The 11,919-nt window shown below is 36.1% G+C and overlaps 1 protein-coding gene across 1 annotated transcript; it reads right to left on the bottom strand.

The window, feature by feature from the left end:
* Positions 1-2,144: 2,144 nt before the first annotated feature.
* LOC121861653 (protein argonaute-2-like) lies at positions 2,145-11,897 on the bottom strand (the record flags this gene model as incomplete). Its single annotated transcript, XM_042359549.1, has 6 exons — positions 11,694-11,897; positions 5,950-6,125; positions 4,732-4,910; positions 3,168-3,334; positions 2,530-2,714; positions 2,145-2,348 (listed from the first exon to the last, which is right to left on the bottom strand). Coding segments are annotated over exons 1-6 (1,115 nt in total), but the record flags the coding sequence as incomplete, so codon positions are not given.
* Between the last annotated feature and the right edge of the window lie 22 nt (positions 11,898-11,919).

Consider the following 11,919-nt stretch of genomic DNA (forward strand, 5'->3'; position numbering starts at 1 on the left):
AGGGATAAATGTATCAGAACTATGTGAGGTGTTGACAGTGATCTAGAAACTATACTGGAAAGGAAATATCGTGTATGCGTCGGTATGAATTTAATACACCTCGTAGCCTCACGTGACATATACCCACGACAGGTACAGTGATCAGAGAATCTGAGGTCTGTGTTCAAATAGTGCACTGTGTGAGAGGAGGATCCCTCATTACAGTTTTTAAGTGAAGTTGATACACCCCGCCATGATCATTCGGCTTTTGTTTCAAGGCGCGTCATGTACCCGCCTCAGATGCCCGTTGATATTAAAATCCCAGGCATTTAACCAAGCACTAGCAAACCAAGACCTGACCTTAGTGTATAAGTTAGGATTAATATATGTGTTTATAAGAAATGAGTGACAATATACCGTAAAGTGTTCAGGTGAGAACCATAAGAAACAAAAATGTAAATTGAGGATTGGAAACTGTAGGCCTATGTGACGAGAAGCGGCGGGAAGCCGGCCTTAGTCTTTCCCGTTCTGCCGTCAACACAGGTCAGTGTCCTAGCGGGCTATATCCCGCCCTACAATTAAGGTTGATAAATAACAGTGACTACAGTTTAAAGCTTTGCCGGATATATAAGTGTGATAGGGATGTGTTAAGGGATGGGATAACCGCCCGTCAGGCATTATTGCTTAGTCTTTCCCGTTCTGCCGTCCACACAGGTGCCACGTGGTTGGGGTATCTTGCCGCCCGGCCGCCATTGTCTCCTGGAGCGCCACACCAGGTGGGGAATTACTCCCCACTATACCAGTCCACTATGAACCGGTGGATTCCCAGCGCACCACTCCACATGAATAGTCACAACTAAGGAGACCGTGAGAAACTGCGGTCGTCACTTGGAGCGACCTATAATACCAGGCGTAGAAATAGTGCTGGTATGTCTCTAGGTCAAGCCCTCGTCCTTACCCACCGAGGGCGGTGTGCGAACGAGGGGCCCGTTGTGTAGACCTAAAAGTCACAAGGAGTCACATACTTGCAGGTATGGAGTGTAACAGGTGTGTTGCGATGGTGCTACTATGTATGATAACCGACGGTGCTACAAGCCACACCAGTGGAACAGTCTGATGTGATAAGGGATATTGTAAGAAGGAACGACCGAGATACGGCGTTCACCGATTGTTGTGCAATAAGTGGGTGGATGACCCGCCAGTAATGTAGGAGTCTGGGGCCCAGTTGGGTAACCAAAATTCCGTTGTTCTTCTGAGGAAGGCCAGTTCATGTATGTTTTTTTTACCAGTGTGTTTTATAAGAAATAAATCAATGAAGACATGTTATGGTTTCACCCTTCTTTACCCTTATCGATCTGATCAATGGAAAACCTAACCCAATGCCTAGTTCACTCTGCCCGCTACCTAACGAGCTACATGCTGTCCAGAGGGGGTCTGGTGGCAGCGACCCTTAGAAATTAAGATTAGAGTTAAGTTATCCCCTTAGATTTAGTGACCCCAGATCTGGCAGTATATAAAAAATGCAAAAATATTAAAGAATATAACTTTATTGATATTTACTCCACTGGAAATGAATTTAAACATAGAACATATTACTGAATTGGCAGACTAGCCCATCAGCTGATGCTCACAACAAAACATGATGTTTGTAAGGATTTTGTTAAAGTAATTTTTGTCATTAACCGAATTGAAGATTCTTATGGAAGGTAATTTGTTAACCAAAATTTTGTTAACCGAACCGTTCGTTAACCGAGAGACCACTGTATACAGTACGCCTGGAGAATTCGCTGATTTTGATTTCACAGTCCTCTATTATTTGCGGATGACACCCTGGATGTACCCAAAAATCTCTGTGGGTAGTTTTAAAGTTGCCGCCATTTTTGTGGCCGGGACAGGGAGCCATTCGTTCTAGAGACAGTAATTTACTTAACCTGTATTGTATATATGTGTGTGTGTAGACACACATAGACCAGACAAGCACTGGAGCAGGATGAGATACATTCAGGAGCCAGTGCATGCCCAGTACTTGCCAACAGTGCGTAACACAGACGTGACCGATCGCCCAAGAGGCTAACGAGCCGATCAGTGGTGAAGAGGATAGAAGTAAAATTAAGAGGAACTGAAAAAAGATGGAAAGAAAATGTACATCAGTAACATTAATGTACCTTGTATGATGCCGCTTTTGAACCACTAAGAAAGTGATGCCAGGTGTGTAGTCAACTTCTGTTTCAGTACAAGCTGTTCGCATAGCTTTCAGCTCATATGACAATACTTCTTGAAACTGAGACTCACTAACTCCATCACGATACATAACAATTCTTTCGGGCTTATGTCCTTTTGTGTAAATGAAGAATGACCTTAACAAGTTTCTGTAATTTATAGAAAAGAATATTAAAGTGCAAAATAAATACCTTTACCAGTAATTGAATCATCAAGTTTTTGTGAGGAAGATGGAAGTGCATAATAGAAGAAAAAAACGTTTTTGTTCAAACCTCAGAATGCGAATTGATATATAGTACTGAATATATAATAAAAATTTCTTACACATACTTGGTCATTTCCTTTAGATCTTGAATTATTTCCACACGATGTGGCTGAGGTCTCACTTCTACAGAAAATTTGGAGGCAAACCTATCATATGAGGCAACAACTGCAGCCATGGACGGGGATTCTCCATCTCCAGCTGATGGATGATTTACATCTGCACCCATAATCATAACAGGTCTTTCTAATATCTACAGAAAAAATAGAATAAAATAAATAGATAAATACTGTATTCAAGAACTACCACTTAAAACACTGTACAGCACTTTAATTTACTACTTGAAATTTTTCATAAAATCTCTAGAAATAGATTATCTTCATAAATAAACAATAAAAAAGGCTCGGAATATTGACATCATATTAACTGACAAAATGATTAGAGACAAGGAGGAAAGCGAGGTAGAAGTGTTTTTCCACATGTTGCACGTTTACCAAGTAAAAGTGCATCACCAACACTTGCACAAGGTGTCCATGGTACTGGAGTAGTGGCAATGATTTGAACTGCAAAATTTTCAAGGAAAAATGATGGTACAACACCACCATGAATGAACTCTTGTTTGTTTTCATCATTAACATGTTGATGTACTTTTACTGGTTCTGGTAAAATAACAATTGTAAAAATAATTTCCATGATTCAAACTTACCATAGGCATTCCAGTTCTTGAAAGAACATTGTTAATACCACCCATCTTTGCATTGATCTTCAGGAGAATGTTTCCAAGTGTCTGTGGTTTAATTGCAGTCACATTTGTTGCTTGAACACACTGGCTCAATATACCAACTTCAGTGTCCCCTGTCCTCTTGATACGAGCTAAAATATAAAATAGTCACATTACAAAAACCCAGATCAATCAAGAAATGGGATCAATTCCACTACTGTATACCCAACAAAGTAAAATGACAAAATAAAAGACCTTTCATAAACCTTTGTACAAAGGATAACAGTATTGTACCAGTATCCCTTGGTATACGAAAATTCAATAATATGAATTTCCTATATTACTACCCCTCTTATATACAGTCAACCCTCGCTTTACGCGGTCCCACTTTACGCGTTTACGCGGGACCCTGCCGAACACATAATGCTCACTTTCCGCGGTGTGTGTACCCTTTTACGCGCAGGGCGGCGCGAGCAGGGAGCACACAAGGTCGCCCAGTCATCAAAACATTACCGAGTTCTTCACCCGCCACCCACCACAGCCGGCCCAAGTCAGTGATAGTGATAATGATAATGAGGATATGGACTTATATGGACTTTGAGGGGTTTGACAAAGAGGCCCTGCAAGCCTCTGTGGTGGATAGTGATACAATTGATACAAGTGAGGGCCAATAATCTCCCCTCTGCCTCGGAACCAACCCCCCATCCCCGTGTGCCCAGCCATCTTTTCTACTAATGTAAGTGTTAAAGAACCTAATATTATTGATATTTCTCTTAATTATTAATTGTGTGTGCATACCATCATAAAATTAAGAAGTTATTTTTACTACAACATAGGTATTGTGTCTGAAAAAGTGGAGTTTGGGGGTCGGCCCGGTCTCTATTTCAATTAATCCCATATGTTATGTTGTTCACTTTACGCGTTTCTCACTTTACGCGGGCCGCCGTGGGTTCAATTGACCGCGTAAAGTGAGGGTTCACTGTATACGGATTTGGGTCCCGGCAAAAATTTAAATAGCGCACCCCTAGAGAATATTTATTTGTAAATACATAAGGTAGGAAAGTAACACAAGTAGGATAATGAGCTCACAAACTAGCATACAGTATACTGGAGATAGGCAAGTTATAAATCAGGAATTGGCATTCAATTAACAATTCATCAATACTGTATAGTACAGGTACCTGTACTTAGATCTTGCAGGGTTTTTGCCAAATGTTACTTGATATATTAAGTGCCATAAATTTTTGTCTGATAAGCAACAGACAGCTAGGGGTCAACCAAAAATGATGAGAGAGGCTGCTAGTGACCATGTATGGTAACTTTTAGAGCTGCCATCAGATATTCATAGCTATAGCATGCAATTGAGAAAAACAGTGATGGTGATAATAAAGATATCTTTATAATTATTTCATGTTCACATGCACATTTTAACCTTACTTTTTTTTATTTAATTAAGTTTTCATAATATAATATAAAAAAATTGTTTTAAGAAAATCTATTATCTACTCTGCTTGATAGAGACCAGAAATTAATGCTATGTCATATTCACCATAAAGATCACCTCCTCTTCCTAAGATAACTAATACCAATTGTAGGTTTGAGTATTCCTGCTTAAGCCTTGTAAAATCTTGCTCAGGACAGGGTGTCCGTACACCAAATGCAGCAACTGGCTCAGAAAATTTCATCCCTTTCTCATCAGCCATGTGAAGTAATTTGGTAATGAATGTCCTGCAAGTCAAAATATATGTTTAAAATAAGCACATAAGGTAGATATAAAAAAGGAACACGTGCGATACTTGCTTTACAAAATTCAAATGTTGGGTCCCTGGGATACACAACCCATGGAATTCAAGGGGTAACTATTAATTATCTGGGATCCAGCACAATATTGAAAAACAGAAGTAAGGTATAGACCCAGAAATCCAGTACCTTTGGGACCAAGACTGAACCACTTTTGAGGAATTTCCAGTTTACTGTGATATAAGCTTGTAGTGGATTTCTCCCGTACAAACGCTGTTTGTCGCTGAGTAGCCGACCCCGCGAATTCCCCAGTGTATGCCTCGTGGTCTAGGTCAACCAGCGCCGCCCACGGAGCGGAGGTCAACTATCTACCCACGCCTACCTCCGCTATAAAAGACCTGACCTCGTGGTGACCTGTCTCTTCTTCTAGCTACAGCCGCAGCAAGCAACACCACCTTCTCCGCCGCTGCCTGGCGGTCCTCGCTCCCGCCGGCGAGCATGGCGACCCACAAGCTGTCCTCCTCTGAGCATCCTCACCAACCAGCTCTCTCTACATCACGCTTGTAACCATGCTGCCTTCCCAGCACCAAGCTGCATTGTACATCCAATACAACATGTATACAGAGAGCACATTGTGAGTTTCTTTTCTCCATCCCATCCTGAGTGTGAACCCAAACAACTCGTACCCCACAAGCTCATCCAGGTTACCTCAGACCTACTGGTAGACTATGTCACATTTTGTTTCCACAAACTTGGTTGAATGTTTTGTTTTACCCCTTAAATAACAAAGTAAAGAAAACCCCCTGTTGTGTGCATACTTTAGATAAGGAAAAACATTAAATGTATCTAGTCAAATGCTGGGCAAGAGTAGTTCTGTGTGTAAGCTGCTGTAGTACCAAACACACTCAATCTAAGTGGAAATTGTAGTTTCTGATCTCCCTTAAGGGTTGCACTATAAATGAATCTTCTTGGATTACACCCACCGATAAAAGAAGATGAATACTGTACTTTGAATCTCAAAACTTACTCAGTACTTCGTTGGTCAACAAATCTTGGATTGTAATTCATCACCACCCATGTGTTTATATCTGCTCCTCTGTAAAATAATCTCCTCCTAGCATCCCATACTCCTTCTCTTGGTTGAACTGGTGCATCCATCAACAATTCAGGTGCAGGTAAAATTCTGCCTTCCATGTGTAATGGCTGATTCAAAGAAATATGAAAAAAATTTAATATATACAGTAAAGGTCCAATAGTCCAGCATCCAATGGTCCGGAAAGCCCACTGTTAATTTTACTGTACCATAAGAAATCATTGTTAAAAGATTGGTAGGCTTTACTGACAATAAATACCAGGAACATTATTACACTATCATATGTTGTTATACTTTTTAACTGCATATTACATCAATAATTTGACTTTAGTAGGTAGCTACCAAACAGGGAAGTACTACCACTTGGGAAGATATTGGAAGCATAATGTAATGTCTAATGGTAGACCCTGCTGCCATATGGCATCACAAAAATTGTGACCAAGTCCCAGGTTGCTGATCTGACTTTCTGCCTCATTTACACACAATTGCAGGGTCTCAATTGTTTCTCTTACTATTGACAACACAACATACATACAGTATATTGTTTCTCACTTTTGATCTTTTTTTTTCATTTTTGGATTTTTTATGGGTGTATATTATTAGTAGTAGTATTAGTGTTGTTATTATTATTATTGCTATCATTCTTATTTTATTATTTTATTTTTAACAGAGATGTAACCGATCGCCCAAGCAGCAAGCAAGCCGATCAGTGGTGAAGAGGATAAAAGTAAAAGTACACATCACAGAGTCCCCCTCCTGGGGAACACACACTTGCCCTACAGCCCTGACCTCCTGGGGGACACACACATACCCTACAGCCCTGACCTCCTGGGGGACACAAACATGCCCTACAGCCCTGACCTCCTGGGGGACACACACATGCCCTACAGCCCTGACCTCCCGGGGGACACACACACGCAAGCCCTACAGCCCTGACTTCATGGGGGTTACACATGCCTTACAGCCCTGACCTCCTGGGGTACACATACACAAGCCCTACAGCCATGATTTCCTGGAGGACACACATGCCTTACAGCCCTGACCTCCTGGGGTATGCACACAAACATACCGTACATCCCTGACCTCCTGGGGGATACAAACACGCCCTACTGAGTTGCCTTTGCAATTATGAAAAATGGCATGTGTGATCAGAAAGTTTAAAATGGTTATAGAAAAATAGTTACAGTAAGTCCTTGCTTAACGTTGGGGTTACGTTCCTAAAACCGCGACGATATACAAAACAACGTTAAGCGGACCAATTTTCCCTATAAGAAATAGATAAAATATGGGAGTTACGTTCTTGAGCCTCCCTTTGCCCCATGAAATACTTTACATGTACAGAAATTCAAAGCTTCTTGTGTGATGCCTCATGAGGTGCTTGTATGCATTACTATAAAGTCACATTCATTGACATTTATAAGAGAATAACTTAAGACTCCTCTATATATATATATATATATATATATATATATATATATATATATATATATATTATATATATATATATATATATATATATTATATATATATATATATAATATATATATATATATATATATATATATATATATATATATATATATATATATATATATATATATAATATATACAATATATATATATATATATATATATATATAATATATATATATATGTATATATATATACAAGTATATATAACACCATATATATATATATATCATGTAAATCTATTGAAAGGTGGATAAGATAAATCTTGATAAAATCCTGCAGGAAAATGGAAACAGCAGTACCTTAGCTTTAGATCTTCAGTAAGACATCTGAGATGTGTGATAAAATATATATATATATATATATATATATATATATATATATATATATATATATATATATATATATATATATATATATATATATATATATATATATATATATATATATATATATATATATATATATATATATATATATATATATATGTTTTCTTCTTTCCTTGTGGTTATCAGCATATATATATATATATATATAATATATATATATATATATATATATATATATATATATATATATATATATATATATATATATATATATATATATATATATATATATATATATATATATATATATATATATATATACACACAGTGACCCCTCGTTTAACGAACACCTCAGTTAACGTAATTTCGATTAACGAACTGCCTTCCATAAGGATCTTCAATTCGGTTAACGAAAAAAAATTCAGTTAACGAAGTTCTTACGAACCGACCTCAACATGTTTTCGCTTGCACTGACCGGGCAACCAGCTTTAGTATCAGTCCGCAAATACATTAATCGGTTCTAGGGCTTAAATTCCTTACTATTTTAGTAAATATTAAGAAGTTTATACTATTCAATAATTTTAAAAGTTTAATATTCAATTTCTTAAGTCATTTTAACAATTATTGAACATAATTGAAGGTAAAGTGACTAGTTTAATGCACGGCATCCAGCTTCTTTACACAGCAAACAGGAGTTAGTCTCTCTCTGTTTTCACTGGAGGTAACATCTTGCTTGAGACTCTTCAACTAAACGCTTTTTTTCTGTGTTTCCAAGCAAATTATTGGTCATTTTGAAATATTTTTTACATATTGACAATATATAATGCAGTGCAGTGTTGATTTAAAGAAAATAATCTTGAATTACAGCAAGAGAGCTAAAATTTTATGGGTGAAATGGCGCCATGGGGTGACTTCTCTTCCACCCCAATGCCTTCTCTTCTCCCTTCTCCTCCACCCCCATTCTAAATTCCATCATCATCATCATCATCATCATCATCATCCAGGAGCCTTCTACATACACACCTCAAAGTAAGTGAACTTTTCTACCATTTTTGTTGAATTTAGGAAATTTTCGGTGAGCTGGAACCAATTACCCAAAACCCATTGAAACAATGGTTTCGGTTAACGAGCGACCTTCTGGACGGATTGAGTTAGATTAGCAGTCACTGTATGTATGTATATGTATATATATATATATATATATATATATATATATATATATATATATATATATGTATATATATGTGTGTATATATATATGTGTATATATATGTGTATATATATATATGTGTATATATGTATATATATGTATATGTATATATATGTATATGTATATATATGTATATGTATATGTATGTATATGTATATATATATGTATATATATATGTATGTATATGTATGTATATGTATATGTATATATATGTATATATATATATATATGTATATATATATATATATATATATATATATATATATATATATATATATATATATATATATATATATATATATATATATATATATATATATATATATATATATATATATATACAGTCAACCCTCACTTCACGCGGTCCCACATTCCGCGTTTCCACGTTTACGCGGTGCCCTGCCAGAACCCAGGATGCTCACATTCCGCGGTGGGTGTACCCCTTTACACGGTGAAGTATAATTTTTTTAATTTAGCTCATAAAATTCATACAAATTATCCGGCCAGAATATAATTTACATTGCTGGAATTCTTACAATTTGATGATCATTTTGAATATAAACATCATAGATTTTGCATTAGACATACAAATTTTAGATATAATGTTTACTCTTGAGTAAATATGTTATCTTTTGTGCAAAATATATGATATTTATATTCAAAATATTCCTGGTCTTACAAGGAATCCAGCAATGTCAATTATATTATCCTAACTTTAGTCTGATTTATTATTTATTACTAAAAAGGTAAACAGTCTGGTATTCCCACACATTTATCTAGTAGGGACGTTGGTGGGGGGTGGGGGGGAGGGAGGGAGGGACTGGCGACCGACCATCTGTTACCCTGTGAAGAATATTTTCATTTTTTTATTAACTGAAGATTTTTATTTTAGCTCATAAAATTCATACAAATTACCCGGCCAGAATATAATTTACATTGCTGGAATTCTTACAATTTGATGATCATTTTGAATATAAACATCATATATTTTGCATTAGACATAAAATTTTTAGATAAAATGTTTAATCTGAGTAAGTATGTTATCTTTTGTGCAAAATATATGACATTTATATTCAAAATATTCCTGGTCTTACAAGGAATCCAGCAATGTCAATTATATTATCCTAACTTTAATCTGAGGTATTATTTAATACAAAATGTTAAAATCTAAATTTTTCACCCAACCTTTCTCTTGAAGGGAGGAGTGGTGGGGGGTGGGGGGGAGGGTTGGGACTGAACCGCGCGGTTGGAAGAGGGGGGGAGGCAAGGTGGGGTACTTTGATTGACAGATAGTGTCGTGAAGAATATTTTTTTTTTTTATTAACTGAAGATATTTGTTTTAGCTCATAAAATTCATACAAATTACCCGGCCTGAATATAATTTCCATTGCTGGAATTCTTACAATTTGGTGATCATTTTGAATATAAACATCATATATTTTGCATTAGACATAAAATTTTTAGATAAAATGTTTAATCTGAGTAAGTATGTTATCTTTTGTGAAAAATATATGACATTTATATTCAAAATATTCCTGGTCTTACAAGGAATCCAGCAATGTCAATTATATTATCCTAACTTTAGTTTGAGGTATTATTTATTACTATACCTGGTTTTCCCCCAAAAATTTCTCAGAGAGGGAAGAGCCGGCAGTTAGTGTGAGAGGGGGAGGGAGTGTGTCCATTATTTGAATGGACATTAACTTGGCGACTGTATTTCTCTATTTCTCTTAAGTATTAATTGTGTGCATGTACCATCATAAAATTAAGATGTTATTTTTACTACAACATAGTTATGTGTCATCAAAAAGTGGAGTTTGGGGATCGGCCTGGACTCCATTTCAATTAATCCCATATGTTATGTTATTCACTTTACGCGTTTCTCGCTTTCCGCGGTACCCTCCGGGTTACATTAACCGCGTAAAGTGAGGGTTAACTGTATTCCACATACACGTAAGTATAAATACAAAGTTTATGTGATGATCGGACAACGTCCATTTCGGTTAATGTCACGTTTCAAAGAACGTATCTAGGACGTTAACCGGCGCATGACTGTATATATATATATATATATATATATATATATATATATATATATATATATATATATATATATATATATATATATATATAATACAAAGCCTGTTCCTCGTGTTTCAAAGCCGGATTTGGTAAAACTTAACTCTGACCACCTACGTGATACGGGTAGTCCCCATTAGAGGTTCAAGGCGCCATAAGCTCGTTGAACAGGCTTTGTGTGAAATATAACAGAGTCTAGGACTGCTTTTAGTATCCTGGTGGTCCAGCGGTTAGCATTCCCCGGTCACAGTCAAAGGCTCGTGAGCCTTGGGTTCGAGTCCTGGCGGGTTGAGGTGTTGATTGTATGTAGAAGTCCGCGTGTTTATTGGGCTAATGAAATATATATATATATATATATATATATATATATATATATATATATATATATATATATATATATATATATATATATATATATATATATATATATATATATATATATATATATATATATATATATATATATATATATACAGTACATATATATATATAAAATGGCTCAAAGCCTAATGGGTCAATGGAAAAGTATACTGTATGTTCATATATAAAATGGTGATTACTGCATATAAAAGAAACGGGAGAGGTCATACTCTTTCTGCTATACTGAACTGCAGATTCTTCAGCATTGGATCTTGAGTAAAGTCATTGGTGCGATGAATATTGCATATCTGTTTCTTTCTTGTTGCTGGTGGAACAGCTGTTGTCCTAATAAATTGAGCAGTTTCTCGATCACTAAGCTTCTTAACCACTCTTTGACCTTTGTAAATCTTGCAGCACTGTAAAAGAATATTCATGAGAATTTTTTACTTTTCAAAA

Source organism: Homarus americanus, unplaced genomic scaffold (genome assembly GCF_018991925.1).
Source record: "Homarus americanus isolate GMGI-L3 unplaced genomic scaffold, GMGI_Hamer_2.0 scaffold16307, whole genome shotgun sequence".
NCBI lineage: Eukaryota > Metazoa > Arthropoda > Malacostraca > Decapoda > Nephropidae > Homarus > Homarus americanus.